General features: G+C 45.0%; 1 protein-coding gene across 3 annotated transcripts in view; it reads left to right on the forward strand.

Moving 5' to 3' along the window:
• LOC138295304 (zinc finger protein 37A-like) overlaps positions 1-27,057 on the forward strand; it is a 199,248-nt gene that overhangs the window by 115,713 nt on the left and 56,478 nt on the right. For all 3 annotated transcript variants that reach the window (XM_069233515.1, XM_069233517.1, XM_069233516.1), the window contains one exon: positions 759-842. In XM_069233515.1, the coding sequence (XP_069089616.1) occupies positions 759-842 (84 nt within the window). The remainder of the gene's footprint in view (positions 1-758; positions 843-27,057) is intronic.

The raw sequence follows: 27,057 nt of genomic DNA on the forward strand, positions 1-27,057 counted from the left end.
TTAGACAGCATGTGGGTGGTGTTCATAACAAACTTCTAAGACAGCATGTGTGTGGTGTTAAACACAAGCTCCTTAGACAGCATGTGCCTGGTGTGAATAACACGCCCTTTAGTATGTGGGTGGTTATAATAACAAGCACCTTAGACAGCATGTGTGTGGTGTTAATAACAAGCTCCTTAGACAGCATGTGCCTGGTGTGAATAACAAGCTCCTTAGCATGTGGGTGGTTATAATAACAAGTTCCTTAGACAGCATGTGTGTTGTGTTAATAAAACACTTCTTAGACCTCATGTGCGTGGTGTTAATAACAAGCTCCTTAGCATGTGGGTGGTTATAATAACAAGCTCCTTAGACAGCATGTGCCTGGTGTGAATAACAAGCTTCTTAGCTTGTGTGTGGTGTTAATAGCATGGTCATTAGCTTGTGTCTGGTGTTAATAAACAATACACAGCAAGTGTAACAAGATCTTCAGCATGCATGTGATGTTAATAACAAGTTCCTTAGAGACCGATAGCATTTGTGTGATGTGCATGATGTCTGTAACAGGGTTCTTCGAATTGTATGATACCGGTAACAAGAGTTAGCTATCCCATGGGCAGCGGTGGCCGACACATCAAAAGTTAAAGGTGCCAGTATCTGATGGCCGGTTTCTTGTGCGTACCACTCCTTCAGTCACTTAGATCCTCAATCACCCGTTTTTTGACGATAATCTTCGCCTTCCTTCTGATGCAGAACCTTGTTTTGTGTCTTCACACCAGATTATCCAGTCATTGCATCTGTGGGATTCAAGAACGAGCCGGATACCTACGACGACAACAGCCAGGACGACTTGGAGGACGAAAGTATGTATCAGATCTTAGTGTTGCATCTGCATTGAATGATTGTCTCTTGGAACAGTTGACACATCATGAAAGGCATCACTTTTCAAACCCTGTATGCTCGTTTTTTATAATTGTATCTTACGTTGAGATCTAGGTGTCGGTGAACTAGTACTGGCCTCTTCTGTACATGCCTTTCTTATATGTACTGAGAGGACTACATGTTGAATTATTATGATTTTTTTAATACATTAACAAAGGCAAACCATGCCTGAGTGGCTTGTTAATAACATTATTTGTATTTTATCGCATGTTGGACTGGCTGCTACTTACCTCTGAATGATTGGTAGGCCTGGGGAACAGGCGTTACTCTGTCTGCTACATGACCCTATGACCCTATGTTTGGTCTGACAAACACAGCCCTTCTTGCCGTATTATGTTGCAGCACTTAATATGCTGAGAATTTGGAGTCCGAAAAAGAAAAGCTACTAGTTCCAGAAGGCAGAGTTCTGATGTCTGAAATGACCACACTGTCTGAATGTGTTGCATGTAAAATGGAGCATCTTGGCAGTACTGCTGGGGCCTCCTCTAAAATGTGGCAGAGCTAACCAATGCATGCTGGATTTGCTTATGAAATGTAGACATGACTGCCATGTGAGAAACACCTGTAAACTGATAGTAAATCTGGTAAACTGTGTGTGACGGTAAGGCTGGTTCAGATCGCCTATCAGAATCATCTCTACATGATCCCCCTAGCCAACATCCTCCGACCCCACGGAATCACCATCCTCTCCTAAGCAGATGACACCCAACTCATCCTCTCCCTCACCCGCAACCCCACCACCACCAAAACCAACCTACACGCTGCTCTCCTCGACACCGCCAACTGGATGACAACTAACCACCTCAAGCTTAACTCCAACAAAACCAAGATCATCATCTTCGGCCCCAACAAAACCATATGGGACGACTCCTGGTGACCCACCGCCCGAGGCCCCGCACCCACCCCCGCAAACCATGGACGCAACCTCAGCATCATCCTGGACCCCTCCCTCTCCATGACACAACAAATCGATGCACTAACCTCCTCCTGCTTCCACACACTCCGCACTCTAAAAAAAAATAAAAAATCCTTCAAATGGATTCCCCCAGAGACCCGGAAGACAGTCACCCATGCACTCATCAGCAGCAGACTTGACTACGGTAACGCCCTCTGCGCCGGCACCACACTCAAACTCAAACACAAACTCCAGAGAATCCAGAACACAGAGCGCACGCCTCGTCCTCGGCCTCCCCCGCCACGAATCTCACCACACCTCCGATCTCTTCACTGCCTCCCCATAGACAAGAGAGTCACTTTCAAGATCCTCATTCATGCACACAAATCCCTCCACAACACCAGCCCGACCTACCTCAACGAAAGAGTGAATTTCCACACTCCCACTGGCAACCTCCGATCAGCCGACCTTGCACTAGCTACGGTCCCCTGCATCCAACGAACCACCACAGGAGGCAGGGCCTTCTCCTACCTCGCCCCCACAACCTGGAGCTCCCTCCCCACCAACCTCTGCAAAACCAAAGACGACCTACTCTTCAGAAAAAACCTCAAGACATGGCTGTTCGAACAGTAACCCCCCCTCACCCACCCCTACCCCCACTTGCGCATTGAGACCCTCATGGGTGAGTAGCGCGCTCTATACATTTTTTTGATTGATTGATAGACTGGGAGAGTTAGTCATAGGTCAGTGTTACATCTCTAAGGGCCATAATGTTAATGCCTGAGTCACTCATATAGCAAGCTCAATAGTATATCTGGGTGACTCCGACACAGTACAGCTACATCACAGAAGGCAAATTGTGTGCAACAATTTTGGGAAAATCAGTCAATCAGGATTTGTAAAGCATCCAGGCGCTTGCAGGTCCCAGAGGCTCTTCTGCACACCCAGGTCTTGAGGGCCCTTCGGAATTGCAGAAGTGAGGTGATGGTCTAGAGTCGCGTAGGGAGGCTGCACAAAAAGCGGGGGATTAAGCAAGGAAAAAGCAGTGAGAAACGAAGGTGAAGCAAGGAGAAAGTACACAAAAACGGGGGGAAAACCAAAGAGACAGCAGTGAAAACAAGGGGAAAGTAAAATTCAAACACTTAAACTTAAAATATAGCTTTCCACTACTTAAGAAAAAGGTTTAGTGGACACCTTGTATTTCTTTTAACAGTTTGATGATTGTTCATGCCTTGTATGGATATTGACGTGCATACAAAGAAGAGCTGTGGAGCTAAAGGTAGGTTTTTTACTGTGTCTATAGCAGAGAGGAACACCTCCAATAGGCCTGTTTCTTAACTAATCAATAAGTGCATTATGACAAGTATATCAGCACTGCCCTGCAGCCGCCTGCTCTCCAGCTCAGATGTATAATTCAGACTGAATTAAAAAACTGTCCTGTGCTTCTAACCACTGCTGGCCTTATCGTGCAGTTGAAAAAGACATACTTCTTTCCCGTCACTTGAGGTTGAGGATTTAGAAGCGCACAATGTATTGCATTCTATTACGTTAATTGCACAACGTGTACTACCCCTATGTGAGGTGCAGAATCAATCACATATCGATGAGGGCAGCACGTTACACCACGTGGGGGTGTGGTTGAAAGGGTTGTCTTTGCTTCAGGGCTCTGTGGAGGTGTTTCCATGTGTTGTGTAATGACCACGAGGGGCAGTTATCATATTGTGGAAGACAGCATTTATTGGTGTGATCAGTGAAAAAGTGAGAGTGATAGACGCTCACTGTTGGTCTTGTAAACTGTCTAATTGCAAAAAGACCTATTGTCAGCTTACAATGGGCTTAGAGACCACCCTTTGCTTATCAGTGTTTGGTTTTGTCACCCCCCCTTTAGCTTACTTTTTATCCGTTCACTTGTGTGGGCTTTCATTTCTCCTCTTGTGTTTGTCCCTCCACTGTTAAGCACTACTTTTTTCTTTTTGGTTAAGCATGCCCAGAGTGTGAGTGTTTTTTTTTTTAGCTGTTTCCCTTATGTTCGATGGCATATGTTGCTGCAGATACACATGTTTAGCACAGTCCAGTCCGCTGCCTGGTGTTGGGCTCAGAGTATTACAAGTTGTTTTTCTTCGAAGAAGTCTTTTTTGGTCACGGGACCGAAGGACTCCTCCCTCTTCGGCTCCATTGCGCATGGACGTCGACTCCATCTTAGATTGTTTTTTTCCGCTGTCGGGTTCGGACGTATTCCTTTTCGCTCCGTGTTTCGGTTCGGAAAGTTAGTCAGAATCTCGGAAGAAAGCGTCGGTATTGTTCCGTTCGGTATCGGGATAGTTAGGTACATCGACACCGATCATCGGAAGACTTTGGGGTAGCTTCGATCCCCCATCGGGGCCTGGTCGGCCCGACCGCGTGCGACATCGAAGCCGATGGAACGGACCCCGTTCCGTTTCTGCCCAAAATGTCACAGTAAGTATCCTTATACAGATCAGCACTTGGTCTGTAACTTGTGCTTGTCCCCCGAGCACAAGGAGAATACCTGTGAGGCCTGTCGAGCCTTCCGGTCCAGAAAAACACTCCGGGACCGAAGAGCCAGGCGTCTACAAATGGCGTCCACGCCGACAAAACAACGTTTCGACGACGAAGAGGAAACATTCTCGGTTCCGGACTCAGAATCCGGAGACTCCGACGTCGAACAACAACAACAAACAGTGAGTAAGACGTCGAAAATAAAGACCATCGAAAAAACAAAAGCCCAGGGGACGCCACTGCCAACAGGCCATGGCTCGACCCATAAAACCGGCGACCCGTCGAAGGCGCCGAAAAAGGGCACGCCCATAGCGAAGACACCCGACTCTGGTCGAGGGACCGCCATGGAGCAACCTCGGAGCCGAGATAGCGGCTCCGAGAAGCAAAAACAAGATGCCGGCACCGAAAAACATCGGCACCGAGACACACTGCCGAAAGCCACAAAAATTCAGTCGGTACCGAAGCCGAAAACAGATTCTCTCTCGGCGCCGAAAAGTTCCACACCTCCTTCCTACACAGAGGAACAAGGGATAAGTGGCCAGATGCACAGATTTGGACAAGAGCTCCAAAGTGTAGAATCAGACTACACACAAAAGAGACTGTACATCCAACAAGACACAGGGAAGATATCAACTCTTCCCCCAATAATGAGAAAAAGAAGGATCGGATTTCTCAAGGATGACGCACAACCACAAGCCAAAGTGGTTAAAAAAGTCACGCCTCCGCCCTCTCCACCACAACAGGCATCGCCGGCACAAACTCCGCCACAAATGCACTCACCAGCGCAAACTACTGTAAGTCAAGATAATCAGGATCAAGACGCTTGGGACCTATACGACACCCCAGTGCCGGACAATGATCCCGATTCATACCCCACAAAGCCGTCACCGCCAGAGGACAGTACCTCATACTCGCAACTGGTGGCTAGGGCAGCAGAATTCCACAATGTCCAACTGCATTCCGATCCTATAGAGGATGATTTTTTATTTAACACCCTCTCGGCTACACATAGCCAATATCAATGTCTCCCAATGCTACCAGGGATGTTACGGCACGCAAAACAAATTTTTGAAGAGCCCGTAAAATCAAGAGCCATCACCCCAAGGGTGGATAAGAAATACAAACCACCACCCACAGACCCAGTGTTTATTACTTTGCAGTTACCACCTGACTCCGTAGTAGTAGGGGCAGCTCGCAAGAGAGCAAATTCCCATACATCTGGCGACGCCCCACCTCCGGACAAAGAAAGCCGAAAATTTGATGCGGCAGGAAAAAGAGTAGCATCACAGGCAGCCAACCAGTGGCGCATCGCAAATTCTCAAGCGCTGCTAGCCCGATACGACCGCGCACACTGGGATGAGATGCAACTTCTCATAGACCATCTTCCCCAGGAATACCAAAAAAGGGCGCAGCAAATAGTTGAAGAGGGACAAACGATCTCAAACAATCAAATCCGCTCTTCAATGGACGCAGCCGATACTGCAGCGAGAACAGTCAACACTGCTGTCACCATAAGGAGACACGCTTGGCTCCGCACTTCAGGGTTCAAACCTGAAATCCAGCAGGCTGTCCTTAATATGCCCTTCAACGAGAAACAACTTTTTGGCCCTGAAGTGGACACAGCCATTGAAAAACTTAAAAAGGACACAGACACGGCCAAAGCCATGGGCGCACTCTACTCCCCGCAGAGCAGAGGCTCTTTTAGAAAAACTCCATTTAGAGGGGGGTTTCGTGGCCAACCCACAGACACCACCAGCCAACAAACAAGAACCACACCATATCAGGGTTCATTCCAAAGGGGAGGTTTCAGGGGATATAGAGGGGGTCAATTCCCAAGGAGTAGGGGAAGATTCCAGACTCCAAAAACACCTCCACCTAAACAGTGACTTTCAAGTCACACAACCCCTTCACTCAACACCAGTGGGGGGAAGACTAAGCCAATTCTACCAATCTTGGCAGCAGATTACAACAGACAATTGGGTATTAGCAATAATCCAACATGGCTATTGCATAGAATTCCACCAAACATCCCTCCAAAAACACGCAAAATGTCACCACAACATTTAGAACTTTTAGGACTAGATGTTAAAGCACTACTGCAAAAGGATGCAATAGAGTTAGTACCAGTACAACAAAAAAACACAGGAGTTTACTCCCTGTACTTTCTAATTCCAAAAAAAGACAAAACATTAAGACCAATATTAGATCTCAGGACACTAAATACCTACATCATATCGGACCACTTTCACATGGTCACACTACAAGACATCATTCCACTGCTCAAACAGCAAGATTACATGACCACATTAGACCTAAAAGATGCGTACTTTCATATACCGATACACCCTTCTCACAGAAAGTACCTAAGGTTCGTATTCAAAGGAATACATTACCAATTCAAGGTGTTGCCATTCGGAATAACAACTGCACCAAGAGTATTCACAAAATGTCTAGCAGTAGTAGCAGCACATATCAGGAGACAACAAATACATGTGTTTCCTTACCTAGACGATTGGCTAATCAAGACCAACACAGTAAAAAAGTGCACAAACAACACCACATATGTCATACAAACCCTTCACAAACTGGGTTTCTCCATCAACTATACAAAGTCACACCTCGAACCGTGTCAGACACAACAATATCTAGGGGCAACCATCAACACATCAAAAGGAATTGCCACTCCAAGTCCACAAAGAGTTCAAGCATTCCACAAGGTAATAAGTGCCATGTCTCCAAACCAAAAGATACAAGCAAAATTTGTGCTAAAACTTCTAGGCATGATGTCATCATGCATAGCCATTGTCCCAAACGCAAGACTACACATGCGACCCTTACAACAGTGCCTAGCATCACAATGGTCACAAGCACAGGGTCAACTTCTAGATCTGGTGTTGGTAGACCGCCAAACATACCTCTCGCTTCTATGGTGGAACAGCAACAATTTAAACAAAGGGCGGACATTTCAGGACCCAGTGCCTCAATACGTTATAACAACAGATGCTTCCATGACAGGGTGGGGAGCACACCTCAACCACCACAGCATTCAAGGACAATGGGACGTACACCAAACAAAATTTCATATAAATTACCTAGAACTGTTAGCAGTATTTCTAGCGTTAAAAGCCTTTCAACCCATGTAGGAAGTTGGCTCTGTATGTGCTATTTCAAAGTAAGGAATAGCATGCACAGAGTCCAAGGGTTCCCCTTAGAGGTAAAATAGTGGTAAAAAGAGATAATACTAATGCTCTATTTTGTGGTAGTGTGGTCGAGCAGTAGGCTTATCCAAGGAGTAGTGTTAAGCATTTGTTGTACATACACATAGACAATAAATGAGGTACACACACTCAGAGACAAATCCAGCCAATAGGTTTTGTTATAGAAAAATATCTTTTCTTAGTTTATTTTAAGAACCACAGGTTCAAATTTAACATGTAATATCTTGTTTGAAAGGTATTGCAGGTAAGTACATTAGGAACTTTGAATCATTTCAATTGCATGTATACTTTTCAAGTTATTCACAAATAGCTATTTTAAAAGTGGACACTTAGTGCAATTTTCACAGTTCCTGGGGGAGGTAAGTTCTTGTTAGTTTTACCAGGTAAGTAAGACACTTACAGGGTTCAGTTCTTGGTCCAAGGTAGCCCACCGTTGGGGGTTCAGAGCAACCCCAAAGTTACCACACCAGCAGCTCAGGGCCGGTCAGGTGCAGAGTTCAAAGTGGTGCCCAAAACGCATAGGCTTCAATGGAGAGAAGGGGGGTGCCCCGGTTCCAGTCTGCCAGCAGGTAAGTACCCGCGTCTTCGGAGGGCAGACCATGGGGGTTTTGTAGGGCACCGGGGGGGACACAAGCCCACACAGAAATTTCACCCTCAGTGGCGCGGGGGCGGCCGGGTGCAGTGTTAGAACAAGCGTCGGGTTCGCAATGGAAGTCAATGAGAGATCAAGGGATCTCTTCAGCGCTGCAGGCAGGCAAGGGGGGGCTTCCTCGGGGAAACCTCCACTTGGGCAAGGGAGAGGGACTCCTGGGGGTCACTTCTGCAGTGAAAGTCCGGTCCTTCAGGTCCTGGGGGCTGCGGGTGCAGGGTCTTTTCCAGGCGTCGGGACTTAGGTTTCAGAGAGTCGCGGTCAGGGTAAGCCTCGGGATTCCCTCTGCAGGCGGCGCTGTGGGGGCTCAGGGGGGACAGGTTTTGGTACTCACAGTCGTAGAGTAGTCCGGGGGTCCTCCCTGAGGTGTTGGTTCTCCACCAGCCGAGTCGGGGTCGCCGGGTGCAGTGTTGCAAGTCTCACGCTTCTTGCGGGGAGATTGCAGGGTCTTTAAAGCTGCTCCTTTGGATAAAGTTGCAGTCTTTTTGGAGCAGGTCCGCTGTCCTCGGGAGTTTCTTGTCGTCGTCGAAGCAGGGCAGTCCTCAGAGGATTCAGAGGTCGCTGGTCCCTTTGGAAGGCATCGCTGGAGCAGAGTTCTTTGGAAGGCAGGAGACAGGCCGGTGAGTTTCTGGAGCCAAGGCAGTTGTTGTCTTCTGGTCTTCCTCTGCAGGGGTTTTCAGCTAGGCAGTCCTTCTTCTTGTAGTTGCAGGAATCTAGTTTCTAGGTTCAGGGAGAGCCCTTAAATACTAAATTTAAGGGCGTGTTTAGGTCTGGGGGGTTAGTAGCCAATGGCACCCTGCCTTAGGGCTGTAAGGCCTACTAGAGGGGTGACTTACCTATGCCACAGGCAGTGGGAGGTTGGCATGGCACCCTGGCAAGCAGTGTGTCTGTGCTGAGTGAGGGGTCCCTAGGGTGGCATAAGACATGCTGCAGCCCTTAGAGACCTTCACTGGCATCAGGGCCCTTGGTACCAGGGGTACCAGTTACAAGGGACTTACCTAGGTGCCAGGGTTGTGCCAATTGTGGAAACAATGGTACATTTTAGGTGAAAGAACACTGGTGCTGGGGCCTGGTTAGCAGGGTCCCAGCACACTTCTCAGTCAAGTCAGCATCAGTATCAGGCAAAAAGTGGGGGGTAACTGCAACAGGGAGCCATTTCTTTACAACCCATAATAACACACAAATACATTCTTGTCAAAACAGACAACATGACAACAATGTATTATTTAAACAAACAAGGAGGAACACACTCAACACAATTGTGTCTCCTAACACAAAAAATATGGCAATGGGCGATTCACAACCACATTCGCCTAATAGCACAATTTATTCCAGGGATCCAAAACCAATTAGCAGACAACCTTTCGCGAGATCACCAACAAGTCCACGAATGGGAAATTCACCCCCAAGTTCTGAACAATTACTTTCAAATTTGGGGAACACCCCAGATAGATTTGTTCGCAACAAAAGAAAACGCAAAATGCCAAAACTTCGCATCCAGGTACCCACACCGCGAATCACAAGGCAATGCTCTATGGATGAGTTGGTCAGGGATATTTGCATACGCTTTTCCCCCTCTCCCTCTCCTTCCATATCTAGTAAACAAATTGAGTCAAAACCAACTCAAACTCATACTGATAGCACCCACATGGGCAAGACAACCTCGGTATACAACTCTACTAGACCTTTCACTAGTACCGCATGTCAAACTACCCAACAGACCAGATCTGTTAACACAACACAAACAACAGATCAGGCATCCAAACCCAGCATCATTGAATCTAGCAATTTGGCTCCTGAAATCCTAGAATTCGGACACTTAGACCTCACACAAGAATGTATGGAGGTCATAAAACAAGCTAGAAAAGCTTCCACTAGACACTGCTATGCATCTAAGTGGAAAAAATGTGTTTGCTACTGCCATACCAATCAAATCCAACCATTGCATGCCTCTACAAAGGACATAGTGGGATACTTACTACATTTGCAAAAAGCAAACCTCGCTTTTTCATCTATAAAAATACACCTCGCAGCAATATCTGCTTACCTACAAACTACTCATTCATCGTCTCTATTTAGAATACCAGTTATTAAAGCGTTCATGGAAGGGCTAAAAAGAATTATACCACCAAGAACACCACCAGTTCCTTCATGGAACCTTAACATCGTCTTAACAAGACTCATGGGTCCACCTTTTGAACCCATGCATTCCTGTGAAATGCAATATCTAACGTGGAAAGTCACATTTCTCATTGCAATCACATCCCTCAGAAGAGTAAGTGAAATACAGGCATTTACCATACAAGAACCATTTATTCAAATACACAAAAATAAAATAGTTCTAAGAACAAATCCAAAATTTCTACCAAAAGTAATCTCACCATTCCATTTAAATCAAACAGTAGAATTACCAGTGTTCTTCCCACAGCCAGATTCCGTGGCTGAAAGGGCACTACATACATTAGACATCAAAAGAGCACTAATGTACTACATTGACAGAACAAAGCTAATCAGGAAAACAAAACAACTGTTCATAGCTTTTCAGAAACCACACATAGGAAATCCAATCTCTAAACAAGGCATTGCTAGATGGATAGTCAGATGTATTCAAACATGCTATCTTAAAGCCAAGAGAGAATTGCCTATTACACCAAAGGGCACACTCAACCAGAAAGAAAGGTGCTACAATGGCCTTTCTAGGAAACATTCCTATGAGCGAAATATGTAAGGCTGCAACCTGGTCTACGCCTCATACGTTTACTAAACACTACTGTGTAGACGTACTAAATGCACAACAAGCTACAGTGGGCCAAGCTGTACTAAGAACATTATTCCAAACTACTTCAACTATTACAGGCTAAACCACCGCTTTTAGGGGAGGTAACTGCTTTATAGTCTATGCGAAACATGTGTATCTGCAGCAACATATGCCATCGAACTGAAAATGTCACTTACCCAGTGTACATCTGTTCGTGGCATTAGTCGCTGCAGATTCACATGTGCCCTCCCGCCTCCCCGGGAAGCCTGTAGCCGTTTAGAAGTAAATCTTAAATCTTAAACATTTGTACATTTGTAAATAATTATTATAAACTTTTTATGTACATACGTATTCACTCCATTGCATGGGCACTATTTATAGCAAACAACTCCAGCCTCACCCTCTGCGGGGAAAAAGATCTAAGATGGAGTCGACGCCCATGCGCAATGGAGCCGAAGAGGGAGGAGTCCTTCGGTCCCGTGACCAAAAAAGACTTCTTCGAAGAAAAACAACTTGTAATACTCCGAGCCCAACACCAGGCAGCGGACTGGACTGTGCTAAACATGTGAATCTGCAGCGACTAATGCCACGAACAGATGAACACTGGGTAAGTGACATTTTCAATACTTCTCTTCCCCCCCCCCTCCCCCCCCCCCCTCTGCCATGTTCCATTTTGCTCTCTCTCCTGTGCGCTTCTCTGCCTCTTCTGTGTTGCCTTCACATGCTTCCTTGCTCCTGTGCTTCCTGCCCTCCGGCTCCACATTGCTCAGGTGTGTGTGTGTGTTTCTCCACCTTGTGCTCCGTGTTGCTCTCCTGTGTTGTGTATTTCCTCCTGCCCTCCCAGTTGCTTCCTCCCCCACCCCCACCCCCATGGTCCTTCTCCCAAACATGCTTTCCTGTTGTTTACCCCACCCACGCCCTACCACCTGCTTCACAAATATGCTTCTGCATGTCTTTTTTTTTTTACTCAGGTTAGTAAATAAAAAGGGAATATAGCCTGCATCACAATGATACAGCTCTCTGTGTCAAAGCCTTTTGGTTTTTCATGCTGTATAGAATTGATTAAATATGCTGTACAGCACTGCTAAAAGTATTTAGCAAAAACCAATATTGCCCAAAAGCAAGGCCTAATGATCTTGCCACTGCTTGTTATAATTTGCTATATTGCATCTCTGATTAGCACTGGAGACCTCTTTGTGTTGGTAGTGTATTTTGTATTGTCTCATTTTCTTTGCTGCTGTGGGCCCATCTAGTCTGTGATCTTATGGTTGGTTCTATGAGAGGTAACAGATTTCAATAAAGTGTGTTGGGGGCGGGGGGGTCATCAGAGATTTGCCCGGATATTTTGTGCTGAAGCTCTCCTTTATGGGATTTTGCAGCATGAATCTCTTCTGGATTCACATGCAGTGCATTATTCTACCATCTAGTGGTTGGGTCCGGAATTTCTACTACATTTTTAGCCCGTCTTCTTTTTCTACTTTTGTTTGAATGCAGGCATCGACGGAACCTCCATTTGGGATTTCCTTGTAACATCTTCTTACTTTCTCTGAATGTTCCCACCTTAGGTCGCCATCTTCAGAATCCTTTTTTCCCGCCGTTGTGTCTGGATGTTATTTGCTGAGACGTCTCCAACTTGAGGGAAAACTTCAAAAATTTGCCAAAAAACTTTAGCTAAAACTTTATCAAAGCTTGAAAACATAATGGACAGGAAGCAGATGACAGTCAAGTGAGAATTTTTTTTAAAAACTTCGACAGAGTGCGGAGAATGCCTGGATGGGGGCTCCCTGCGTGGCGGGATGGAAAAAACACCCTTCCAATTGTGTCGGAATTGCCATCACTTATATGCACAGAAGGAAAAACATCCGGTGTGTAATCTCTTTAACTCAACCGCCAGAGTTAAGATTGTAACACCTGTGCTCCGTGTATGCTCCAAGAACAGTGAGGGTGAGAGCGAAACAAAGAATGGCTCATCACTCATTGCAAGGCCAAAAATCTACACCATCCCTTAAATATCTGGGACTTTCAAGTGAGAATGAGGAAGACGTTGCAGAAAGAGAAAATTCGATGAGGAGATCCTAGAAGTCGAGGAGAAAGCACCGAAGAAGAGCCGAAAGAAGGTCAGATAGTCTGTGACCTCCGCTAAGGCCCCCCCGAGTCGACCTGCACAAAAGCGAGCCTTTGCGTGGAAACGCTAGCTGACTGCAGGCACGCCCCATGAAAGGTAGTCCCACAGAGCCCTGAAGAGGTATCTGGTGGACAGATCGTAAGATGGAAAGGCATAGTGCGCTTCCTCATCGAAAGGCTTGAACTGCAGACAGTTCGCCGAAGCGCCCAGTCCAAACAATCGGCGAAAGAGATTTGAACGCCGAAGAGACACTTGACGACAAGTTCTGAAGAGCGAGCCCTCAAATGGAAAACAAGGAAAAGGGACTCAATGGCCGCAGTGATACAAAAGAAAAAAAGTTTGACCAAAGTCTAAAGGGGTTCAGGATCCCACCGAAAATGTCGATGTTGAAGGAGATCTTGGAGGCAGAAGACGAGGAAATTTGACCTATCACACCAGCACCTCAAGAAGAGGAAGAACTCTTTTATGAGGAAGAGGAAGAACAAGCAATTGATCAACCTTTCAGAGGAATGTGAATATATTGAAATGCAATGGAAAGATCTTGAGGGGAATTCACTGGATGAGGAAGTAGAAACTAATCCATCCAAACCCTTACCCCCAGATGAGTTTGGCGTGTATAACATTGTCTTTAAAAATGAAGCAGACAAGTTTAATGTATAACTGAAGGAGAAGAAGCCCCAGTCATGTTTCCTTTTAGAGACACTGCTGCGAAGCCGGGCAAGAAACCATTATCTGCCCATGCTACCAAGTACTCTTGATCAAGGCAGGAAAGACTTTAAAGCTACCTGCAGAGCAGTCACGCCGAGGGCGAAGAAAAACTCAAGTTTTCTTCTAAAGACACAGGGGACATTAAAGGTACTATTCTGGGTGATTCAATTATAACTTCCATAGCACAGAAGAAAGGGAACATCCCATTGACTTCAGGGCAACCCCGATACAGAAAGTAAAAGAATGGAACTCATGGGTCATAGGATATTGCAGAGTGTGGCAAACCAGTGGTGCTTTGCAAATTCCAATGCTTTGCTTACCAGTCATGCACATCAGCTTTGGGAGGAAATAGGAGAATTAATGAAATATCTCCCAGAGCACTATAAAAAAAAGGGCCACACATCTGGTAGAGAGTGGGAAAAACAGCAAACACTTACTTAAACTCTGCACTGGATGCAGCGGACATTTCTAGACTCCTGTTGATGGTGGGGTTTACTCTGAGGCGTCACTCATGGCAGAGAATTTCAGGTTTCAAGCCTAAAGTGCAGGCAAATACCCCTTTTATTGGTCAACAACTGTTCGGGAACACAGTTAATGAAGGCCTCTACCAGCTAAAAAATAAAGGTCAATGAAACAGGAAAGTCCATGGGCACGTTACAGTTTCGTGGAGGAATTCGAAGGGGGTCTTTCCCTGAAAGCAGACCAGCCTCTAAAGGTACATTCCTGTCGGGGAGCTCACATCAAGGCTTCCCCAGTGGTACTCCGATCTCTGCATCACAACAAAGCCGGCAGTACAAACAGCAAGGAAGAAATACATTTTGAGGTAGAGGACAACCAGCAAGAGGAGGGACAGCTCCCGCTGATAAATGACCGCACTGCATCAACAACTACGTCACAAATACCATCAGAGACAGGAAACTGCAGCAATTCAAAGTACCATCACAGCCAACCAGTAGATGGAAGATTACAGAACCTTCTCCAGGAGTGGAGGAACAATAACTTTAGACAAATGGTCTAATTCAGGTATTGAATAGAACTAGACAAACTCCCTCCAACAATAAGTCCAAAGCAGAAGATCTATTCAAGGGAGAAAACAGTTTGACTTCTCAAAGAGGTCAGAGAATTGTTAAACAGGCAAGTAATAGAACAGCTCCCAATTCAAGAAATCAGCAAGGGAAATTACTCAACATATTTCCTAATACCAAAGGCAGACGGATCCCTGTGTGCAATCCTAGATCCCAGGTTCATCAAAAGTTTATAAAGACACACAAGTTCAAAATGATAACTTCACAGGAATTGCAAAAAGGAGATTGTATGGCAACTATAGACTTAAAGGATGTGTACTTGCACATACCAATGAATGCAAAGCACCAAAAGTACCTAGGGTTTGTGGGAAACAGAAAACATTATCAATTCAAGGTTTTAGCCTTCAGAATAAAGTCAGCACCAAGAGTATTCACAAAGTGCCTAGCTGCAGTGGCAGCACTCTCAGAAGAATGGGTATACATGTATAGCCATATCTAGACGGCAGGTTAGTAAGAACACACACTTGCCAAAAATGCAAGCAGAACTTTCTAATCATGAGGAAGACACTGTGCGCTCTGGGTTTCTCATTAAACATATTGAAGTCATCTCCAGAACGGGGAAAATTTTATTGGGTGCAAGCTTAAATTCAATTCAGGGGAAGGCGTTCTCCAGCGAGAAGAGGACTCAGTCTCTTCTGGGGAGACTCTCCATTACCGCAAGGGGCAATCTCAGACAGCAAGAACTGTGGGGAAATTATTGGGAAACATGGCATCATGCATTTCCTTGATCCCATATGTGAGAATGCATATGAGCCTGATCCAGGAGTGACTTCAAAATCAATGGTTTCAGTCGACAAGGAGTTGGGAAGATCTAGTGGTTGCAGGGGTGTGGAATTCCTAAAGCCCGATGTCCCCGACATATTGCTTGGGGTCGAGAACAACAACTTCCCAAGTTTACTTTGTCCTTGGGACAAGTAGGAAATTGTATTACTGCACTTCTGACAATGGTTCCAGTAAAAAAGCGTGTATGCACGTTTGCAAAGTTTAAAATACGAGGCCACGTATAATGCTCCCAGAATGCTCTCTAATTAAATGCAATTTTTTGCAGAAGCTTGAATGCAGGATTGATGTTTTTTTGCTTTCGAAATGAAATGTTCACAAAAAATGCACCTAAGAAAAAAGGTTTTGCTAAACTACCTTGAAACTTAGGTACCCTTACTTTGAAGCATCATTTACTAAAATGTGTTCATGCATGCAAAATTTATTCATAATGGAAAGTCAGTGTAACCTGTTTTAACAGGATTATGGGAAACACGAAAAAAAACATGCACTGGCAAAGCCAATAGATCCAACATCGATGGTCATTTTTTTTTTTTGTTTGTCAATGCTAGTCTCGTTTTGACATGGCTTTTGTATAGCTTTATTGTTGTGGGAGCTGATGGTCCCTCACCATTGTAAAAAATATTAGCAAAACTACTTTTTGGTCCCAATAAGCACACATTTTCGTAGTAGTTCCTGCCACTGACCAAAACTACTTTGCGTTCTGGTATGCTCCTTGTGAAAGAGGATGTTGTGATCATTGTGATGTAGTATAACATGAATTTGTAGAGCATGAAACTTGTCACATGCAAGTGTATCCAGGCGCTGAGTAGGATCGGTCACAGTGAAACCAGCCGATAGATGGATAGAGATATAATTTTAATAAAACAAATGGTCTTGGTTAACAGCAGACCTATTTAGGAGCCGGATTCTTAAAGAATGTCACAAAAGTGCAATCATGGTATTTCTTTGCATTAGTGCAGATTTGCGTATTTCATGAATTCTCAAGAATTCACAGAAGTAGACCAGGAAATCCTAGTCCTAGAGAATATTTGTGAACTGTGTTTTAGCATGAACAAATATGCAGCTGTAGATTTCCTCATGTGAAAATCTGTTGACCGTTTTTAAGTTCGCTTTCTGTAGGAAAGTACCATCTTGCCTGGCATGTTACCCCCATATTTCACTGTATATATGTTCTTTTAGTGTATGTGTCACTGGGACCCTGCCAGCCAGGGCCCCAGTGCTCATAAGTGTGCCCTGTATGTGTTCCCTGTGTGATGACTAACTGTCTCACTGAGGCTCTGCTAACCAGAACCTCAGTGGTTATGCTCTCTCTGCTTTCCAAATTGTCACTAACAGGCTAGTGACCAATTTCACCAATTCATATTGGCATACTGGAACACCCTTATAATTCCCTAGTATATGGTACTGAGGTACCAGGAGATCCCTATGGGCTGCAGCATTTCTTTTGCCACCCATAGGGATCTCTGACAAGTCTTACACAGGCCTGCCAGTGCAGCCTGAGTGAAATAACGTCCACGTTATTTCACAGCCATTTACCACTGCACTTAAGTAACTTATAAGTCACCTATATGTCTAACCTTCACCTGGTGAAGGTTGGGTGCCAAGTTACTTAGTGTGTGGGCACTCTGGCACTAGCCAAGGTGCCCCCACATTGTTCAGGGCAAATTCCCCGGACTTTGTGAGTGCGGGGACACCATTACACGTTTGCACTATACATAGGTCACTACCTATGTATAGCGTCACAATGGTAACTCCGAACATGGCCATGTAACATGTCTAAGATCATGAAATTGTCACCCCAATGCCATCCAGGCATTGGGGAGACAATTCCATGACCCCCCGGGTCTCTAGCACAGACCCAGGTACTGCCAAACTGCCTTTCCTGGGGTTTCACTGCAGCTGCTGCTGCTGCCAACCCCTCAGACAGGTTTCTGCCCTCCTGGGGTCCAGCCAGGCTTGGCCCAGGATGGCAGAACAAAGGACTTCCTCAGAGAGAGGATGTTACACCCTCTCCCTAATGCTTTGATGGGCACAAGTGGTGCTCATCTCTGCATAAGCCAGTCTACACCGGTTCAGGGATCCCCCAGCCCTGCTCTGGCGCAAAACTGGACAAAGGAAAGGGGAGTGACCACTCCCCTGACCTGCACCTCCCAGGGGGAGGTGCCCAGAGCTCCTCCAGCGTGCCCCAGACCTCTGCCATCTTGGAAACAGAGGTGCTGCTGGCACACTGGACTGCTCTGAGTGGCCAGGGCCAGCAGGTGACGCCAGAGACTCCTTCTGATAGGCTCTTACATGTGTTGCTAGCCTATCCTCCTTCCTAAGTAGCCAAACCTCCTTTTCTGGCTATTTAGGGTCTCTGCTTTGGGGAATTCTTCAGATAACGAATGCAAGAGCTCATCAGAGTTCCTCTGCATCTCTCTCTTCACCTTCTGCCAAGGAATCGACCGCTGACTGCTCAGGACTCCTGCAAAACCGCAACAAAGTAGCAAAGACGACTACTGCAACCTTGTATTGCTGATCCTGCCGCCTTCTCCACTGTTTTCCTGGTGGTGCATGCTGTGGGGGGTAGTCTGCCTCCTCTCTGCACTAGAAGCTCAGAAGAAATCTCCCGTGGGTCGACGGAATCTTCCCCCTGCAACCGAAGGCAACAAAAGACTGCATCACCGGTCCTCTGGATCCCCTCTCAGCACGACAAGCGTGGTCCCTGGAACTCAGCAACTCTGTCCAAGTGACTCCCACAGTCCAGTGACTCTTCAGTCCATGTTTGGTGGAGGTAAGTCCTTGCCTCCCCACTCTAGACTGCATTGCTGGGTACCGCGTGATTTGCAGCTGCTCCGGCTCCTGTGCACTCTTCCAGGATTTCCTTTGTGCACAGCCAAACCTGGGTCCCCGACACTCTAACCTGCAGTGCACAACCTCCTGAGTTGTCCTCCTGCGTCGTGGGATCTTCTTTTGTGACTTCGGGTGAGCTCCGGTTCACTCCTGTTTGTAGTGCCTGTTCCGGCACTTCTGCGGGTGCTGCCTGCTTCTGAGAGGGCTCCTTGTCTTGCTGGACGCCCCCTCTGTCTCCTCACGCAAGTGGCGACATCCTGGTCCCTCGTGGGCCACAGCAGCATCCAAAAACCCTAACCGCGACCCTTGCAGCTAGCAAGGCTTGTTTGCGGTCTTTCTGCGTGGGAACACCGCTGCAAGCTTCTACACGACGTGGGACATCCATCCTCCAAAGGGGAAGTTTCTAGCCCTCTTCGTTCTTGCAGAATCCACAGCTTCTACCATCCGGTGGCAGCTTCTTTGCACCCTCAGCTGGCCTTTCTTGGGCATCTGCCCACTCTCGACTTTGTCGCGACTCTTGGACTTGGTCCCCTTGTTCCACAGGTACTCTCATCCAGAAATCCTCTTTGGTTGCATTGCTGGTGTTGTTCTTTCTTGCAGAATTCCCCTATCACGACTTCTGTGCTCTCTGGGGAATATAGGTGCACTTTACACCTACTTTTCAGGGTCTTGGGGTGGGCTATTTTTCTAACCCTCACTGTTTTCTTACAGTCCCAGCGACCCTCTACGAGCTCACATAGGTTTGGGGTCCATACGTTATTCGCATTCCACTTTTGGAGTATATGGTTTGTGTTGCCCCTATACCTATGTGCTCCTATTGCAATCGATTGTAACTATACACTGCTTGCATTACTTCCTTTTGCTATTACTTCATATTTTTGGTATTGTGTACATATATCTTGTGTATATTTGCTATTCTCATACTGAGGGTACTCACTGAGATACTTTTGGCATATTGTCATAAAAATAAAGTACCTTTATTTTTAGTATATCTGTGTATTGTGTTTTCTTATGATATTGTGCATATGACACCAGTGGTATAGTAGGAGCTTCACATGTCTCCTAGTTCAGCCTAAGCTGCTCTGCTAAGCTACCCTTTTCTATCAGCCTAAGCTGCTAGACACCTCTTCTACACTAATAAGGGATAACTGGACCTGGTGCAGAGTGTAAGTACCCCTTGGTACCCACTACAAGCCAGGCCAGCCTACTACAGTTTCCCTTTAACCACTTTTTTCCCAACCCTGCAAGAAGTTTTACTTCTGATCCTTGTCAGAAGTAGATTTCTAACCTTTCTCGGTATGGGAAATGATTAGAGAAGAGCTAGTGAAAACCCTTAAAACATGCAAGTTAATATGTTTGCACAGACTAAAAAAGACATTCCAACCTTGGAACTATTGCTTACCGCTACCTCCCGCCCCAGTATGTAGATCTTCGAAAAGGTGTCAAAATAAAGAAATTGCTAGTATTCAAGCCCTACTATACTACGAGCCTTGGCAAAATCCAAGTGGCTATTATCAGAGCTCTAATATAAGATTGCTGCCATAATTTGTCACCATACTACATGGCACCGAAGGGACTAGTAGATTTTTTTACAGGCAAGCAACCTGTCCTATGGTCGAGTAGATATTTTATTAAATTCCACACCCCTTGGTTGTCACTCAGAAGGTTCAGGAGGAGATTGCGTGGTTCAACAGAGAAAACATTAGACAAGGAAAACCATTTCTGCACCCAACTCCTTCAGTAATGATAACAACAGCCGCTTCACATATAGAAGGGAGAGCTCACTGGGCTCTCTGAAGATAAGAGAAATTAGGAGGTGAAGCTGCACATAAACATACTGGAGTTAAAGATTGTGAAATATCTTCAAGGGAAGACAATATGATTCCAAACGGACATTACAGCAACCATGTTTTGCATCAACAAACAAGGGAGGACTTAATCTCCACCCCTCTCAAGGTTAGCTTAGCAGCTCTGGAAATGGGCAATTCAGAGGAACGTGGAGATTCTAGCAGTACATCTGTCAGGGAAACAGAAGTGCGAGGCAGTCTGAGCAGGCAGGCCACATGCTCGCACGAATGAGAGCTCAATCAGAAAAAGGTGCAAAAGTTTTTCTAAAAGTGGGGTACACCAACAATAGATCAGTTTGCAACACTTTGGAACGCAAAATGGCAAAACCTTGCTTCCAGGGAGCCATGCCCTCTGTCCCTGGAGAATGACCTTTCAGTAAACTGGTCAGGGACTTTTGCATAATGTTTTCCCCCAATCCCACTGTGACACAGGGTCATCAGCAAACGCAAAAGGAGCCACATGAACTTGATTTTAATTGCTCTGCATGGGGAAAGACAAACGTGGTAATCTGATACGATACAATTAGGTCAAGGAACCTTTCAGACACTACCAAGACATCTGCTGTCAATGGAAAACTGAAAGTTAATGCCACCAGAACCAGGAATATTTCAAACTAATGGTGTGGCTCCTGAAGACTGGCTGAGCCCCACAGGTAACTGTCCCGCTGGACCTACATGGTCCCCGTGACTGGGCCAGTCCAAGAGAAGATTGGTGGTCGCACTAGCTACTGGCTCAAGAAGCGCTTCGCTGATTACTTTAAAAAAAAATCTTTTTGTATAACAAAATACGAGAAACTTCTTCTAAATACAAAGGTAATCACTCCTTAGCCAATTCAATCAATGTACAAACTAAGGGCGTGATGTGGAGTCTGGCGTGGGGGTTACTCTGTCACATCGGTGGCGGATATCCCGTCCGCTGAAACATAAATCCCATTATATCCTATGGGTTTACATTTCGGCGGACGGGATATCCGCCGCCGTTGTGATGGAGTAACCTTCCCACCAAACTTTAAATCCGGCCCCAGCCATGATATGTCATTTCAGTAAAAGCAAAAACGACAGATGGAGCGTGTGCTTGCTATGAAATGAACACATGGAAGGCAAATTGAGCTGAAAAAGTACAGAAAATGTCATTGGAGCAATCACATAGACAATGAAGTATTTGGATAACTTAGCCTACAAGATTATAGCCAGATTTCCACATTTGATCAAATGTCCCTTAAAGCAAGCCAATCCCTTATCAGCAATATATTCTCTACCCAATGCTCCATTGGAAACAGAAAACATTATCAATTCAAGGTTTTAGCCTTCAGAATAAAGTCAGCACCAAGAGTATTCACAAAGTGCCTAGCTGCAGTGGCAGCACTCTCAGAAGAATGGGTATACATGTATAGCCATATCTAGACGGCAGGTTAGTAAGAACACACACTTGCCAAAAATGCAAGCAGAACTTTCTAATCATGAGGAAGACACTGTGCGCTCTGGGTTTCTCATTAAACATATTGAAGTCATCTCCAGAACGGGGAAAATTTTATTGGGTGCAAGCTTAAATTCAATTCAGGGGAAGGCGTTCTCCAGCGAGAAGAGGACTCAGTCTCTTCTGGGGAGACTCTCCATTACCGCAAGGGGCAATCTCAGACAGCAAGAACTGTGGGGAAATTATTGGGAAACATGGCATCATGCATTTCCTTGATCCCATATGTGAGAATGCATATGAGCCTGATCCAGGAGTGACTTCAAAATCAATGGTTTCAGTCGACAAGGAGTTGGGAAGATCTAGTGGTTGCAGGGGTGTGGAATTCCTAAAGCCCGATGTCCCCGACATATTGCTTGGGGTCGAGAACAACAACTTCCCAAGTTTACTTTGTCCTTGGGACAAGTAGGAAATTGTATTACTGCACTTCTGACAATGGTTCCAGTAAAAAAGCGTGTATGCACGTTTGCAAAGTTTAAAATACGAGGCCACGTATAATGCTCCCAGAATGCTCTCTAATTAAATGCAATTTTTTGCAGAAGCTTGAATGCAGGATTGATGTTTTTTTGCTTTCGAAATGAAATGTTCACAAAAAATGCACCTAAGAAAAAAGGTTTTGCTAAACTACCTTGAAACTTAGGTACCCTTACTTTGAAGCATCATTTACTAAAATGTGTTCATGCATGCAAAATTTATTCATAATGGAAAGTCAGTGTAACCTGTTTTAACAGGATTATGGGAAACACGAAAAAAAACATGCACTGGCAAAGCCAATAGATCCAACATCGATGGTCATTTTTTTTTTTTGTTTGTCAATGCTAGTCTCGTTTTGACATGGCTTTTGTATAGCTTTATTGTTGTGGGAGCTGATGGTCCCTCACCATTGTAAAAAATATTAGCAAAACTACTTTTTGGTCCCAATAAGCACACATTTTCGTAGTAGTTCCTGCCACTGACCAAAACTACTTTGCGTTCTGGTATGCTCCTTGTGAAAGAGGATGTTGTGATCATTGTGATGTAGTATAACATGAATTTGTAGAGCATGAAACTTGTCACATGCAAGTGTATCCAGGCGCTGAGTAGGATCGGTCACAGTGAAACCAGCCGATAGATGGATAGAGATATAATTTTAATAAAACAAATGGTCTTGGTTAACAGCAGACCTATTTAGGAGCCGGATTCTTAAAGAATGTCACAAAAGTGCAATCATGGTATTTCTTTGCATTAGTGCAGATTTGCGTATTTCATGAATTCTCAAGAATTCACAGAATTCTCAAGATAACTGGACCTGGTGCAGAGTGTAAGTACCCCTTGGTACCCACTACAAGCCAGGCCAGCCTACTACAGTTTCCCTTTAACCACTTTTTTCCCAACCCTGCAAGAAGTTTTACTTCTGATCCTTGTCAGAAGTAGATTTCTAACCTTTCTCGGTATGGGAAATGATTAGAGAAGAGCTAGTGAAAACCCTTAAAACATGCAAGTTAATATGTTTGCACAGACTAAAAAAGACATTCCAACCTTGGAACTATTGCTTACCGCTACCTCCCGCCCCAGTATGTAGATCTTCGAAAAGGTGTCAAAATAAAGAAATTGCTAGTATTCAAGCCCTACTATACTACGAGCCTTGGCAAAATCCAAGTGGCTATTATCAGAGCTCTAATATAAGATTGCTGCCATAATTTGTCACCATACTACATGGCACCGAAGGGACTAGTAGATTTTTTTACAGGCAAGCAACCTGTCCTATGGTCGAGTAGATATTTTATTAAATTCCACACCCCTTGGTTGTCACTCAGAAGGTTCAGGAGGAGATTGCGTGGTTCAACAGAGAAAACATTAGACAAGGAAAACCATTTCTGCACCCAACTCCTTCAGTAATGATAACAACAGCCGCTTCACATATAGAAGGGAGAGCTCACTGGGCTCTCTGAAGATAAGAGAAATTAGGAGGTGAAGCTGCACATAAACATACTGGAGTTAAAGATTGTGAAATATCTTCAAGGGAAGACAATATGATTCCAAACGGACATTACAGCAACCATGTTTTGCATCAACAAACAAGGGAGGACTTAATCTCCACCCCTCTCAAGGTTAGCTTAGCAGCTCTGGAAATGGGCAATTCAGAGGAACGTGGAGATTCTAGCAGTACATCTGTCAGGGAAACAGAAGTGCGAGGCAGTCTGAGCAGGCAGGCCACATGCTCGCACGAATGAGAGCTCAATCAGAAAAAGGTGCAAAAGTTTTTCTAAAAGTGGGGTACACCAACAATAGATCAGTTTGCAACACTTTGGAACGCAAAATGGCAAAACCTTGCTTCCAGGGAGCCATGCCCTCTGTCCCTGGAGAATGACCTTTCAGTAAACTGGTCAGGGACTTTTGCATAATGTTTTCCCCCAATCCCACTGTGACACAGGGTCATCAGCAAACGCAAAAGGAGCCACATGAACTTGATTTTAATTGCTCTGCATGGGGAAAGACAAACGTGGTAATCTGATACGATACAATTAGGTCAAGGAACCTTTCAGACACTACCAAGACATCTGCTGTCAATGGAAAACTGAAAGTTAATGCCACCAGAACCAGGAATATTTCAAACTAATGGTGTGGCTCCTGAAGACTGGCTGAGCCCCACAGGTAACTGTCCCGCTGGACCTACATGGTCCCCGTGACTGGGCCAGTCCAAGAGAAGATTGGTGGTCGCACTAGCTACTGGCTCAAGAAGCGCTTCGCTGATTACTTTAAAAAAAAATCTTTTTGTATAACAAAATACGAGAAACTTCTTCTAAATACAAAGGTAATCACTCCTTAGCCAATTCAATCAATGTACAAACTAAGGGCGTGATGTGGAGTCTGGCGTGGGGGTTACTCTGTCACATCGGTGGCGGATATCCCGTCCGCTGAAACATAAATCCCATTATATCCTATGGGTTTACATTTCGGCGGACGGGATATCCGCCGCCGTTGTGATGGAGTAACCTTCCCACCAAACTTTAAATCCGGCCCCAGCCATGATATGTCATTTCAGTAAAAGCAAAAACGACAGATGGAGCGTGTGCTTGCTATGAAATGAACACATGGAAGGCAAATTGAGCTGAAAAAGTACAGAAAATGTCATTGGAGCAATCACATAGACAATGAAGTATTTGGATAACTTAGCCTACAAGATTATAGCCAGATTTCCACATTTGATCAAATGTCCCTTAAAGCAAGCCAATCCCTTATCAGCAATATATTCTCTACCCAATGCTCCATTGGTGGCCAGATCAGGGCCTGCGTTTCCGAGCTTTCTTTCCCTTACAATTATAGAGGGCCTTCTGCATATTCTGCATACTGTCTAGCCATGCTGCTGCAATGAGGAAACATGCAATAAAAACAAAATAAAGTATCCCCCTATCCCTACAGATAGTTTGATCAGTAACAATTAACATCAGTGATGGAGTGTTGCTAACCTAGTCATCCAAGCCCACCTGCAAAAGGCTCAGAGTTCCTTCTTTTAGCTCCTGTAGCTGCATGCATCCATAAAACATATGCTCCATACCTGGCAACCCTCCCACTTCGATACTTCAATGACAGCGATCATCGGATCTTTTCCCCAAATAAACAGCTTGGAAGGGATATGGTATAGGCTAAAAATAGACTTGTAATGCTGGCTCCTCAAAGTAGCCGTAAGCAGAGCTAACTTGGCGACCTCAAGCGACGCCTCCAAATCTATACCCTTAATTCCCAGTCTTGCTTCCCATATCTCCCTGTGAAGTTCAAGGTCATCCTAATTCTCTGCGCTGAACTCCTGGTAAATGTGACCGATCTTAGTTCTCTGAATCATAACTCTAGGAGCAGTATCCTTTCTACAGACAGTGCCCCCCTCCCTAGTTTGGAGATAAAATCCCTGGTCTGTGAGTGCTTGAAAAAGGTTTTCCCTCCCAGACCAAACTTTGATTGGAGATCCCCGAACAAACATAGATTGCCATGGCTACAAAGATCACCCAATCACAGCACCCCTGCTTTTTCCCATATATTAGACTCCATCGTGAAATATTGAGGGAAATATAGGTGATCCCCACAGCGGGGTATATCTGTTGTATCTTGTGATTGCGTCATTCCCTTTGAGCTACTTCCAGAACTTATATGCTGCCCAAATTATTTTAAGTTTGACGCTCTTATAGTAACTTTGATCGATTTTCCTGGCAAAACACCGTCGGACTTGCTTCCGTAGATCCAGCTCGTAAATGGTTGGTATTTCAGCATATAGTGGAGCCGGTCTCTCACAATCCGTGATAAGAATCCCCACACATTGCAACAAAGCAGCCCACAAATACTTATAATTGGGGACCGCCCATCCTCCCCTGTTTCTGGGAAGAACCAAATACTTCATTGTCCGCTGAACTCTTTCATACTGCCAGATGAAATGTATCCAGACAGAATCACATTTTTTAACTATAGTGCTTCACTCCAACGGAATAGCCCTAGGACCTTAGGTAATACATTCATTTTAATTACATTACACCTGCCTACCAATGTCATATGTAAATCATGGATTCTCCTGAGGTCCTGGCTGACCTTACCTAGTGCTGGAGTATAATAACTTTCAATAATTCTACCCACATTAGCAGTGATTTTAATACCTTAATATGTTGCGTGCTCTACCCTAAACCATCTGTCAATATTGTTGGTACAGACAATCTGTATTTTCTTACTCAGAAAGTAGCCAGAGAGCACATCAGACACTTCAGCCTCTGTTTCTACTTCAGCCAGCGCTTTTAGAGATCTGGTGATACGCGAGGTAAATCATCCGCATATTGTCTGCGCAAGCTAATACTTTAGTATCAAATCCCTTTACACTAACCGGTGCAATGGCCGTATTCCTCAGGAGTTGCGTAATAAAAGAATCATAATCTAAAGTTGGGCAGTAGGCTTGTGATATAACTCCTTAATGGCCTTACTTAAACCTTCCACTAACACTCTTCATCTAAGTACATCCTATAAGTACCCCCTAGAAACCCGTCAGAGGCCTTTTCTGCATCAAGGAGGATCATAGCCAAAGGGTCCCACGTGACTTCTGTGACGTCGAATAATGTAATTGGTCTCCGAATGTGTTCAGTGGTACCCCACCTGGGTATGAAACCAGTTTGGCGATGATCCTCCCTAACAGGATCACAAATATTTTAGAGTATAGTTTGGCATCTGAATTAATTAATGAAATTGGTTTTGTTGAAGACTTCCCCTTCTTTTTAAAAATAACAATGTT

The sequence above is a fragment of the Pleurodeles waltl genome, chromosome 5 (assembly GCF_031143425.1).
Source record: "Pleurodeles waltl isolate 20211129_DDA chromosome 5, aPleWal1.hap1.20221129, whole genome shotgun sequence".
NCBI classification, from domain to species: Eukaryota; Metazoa; Chordata; class Amphibia; order Caudata; family Salamandridae; genus Pleurodeles; species Pleurodeles waltl.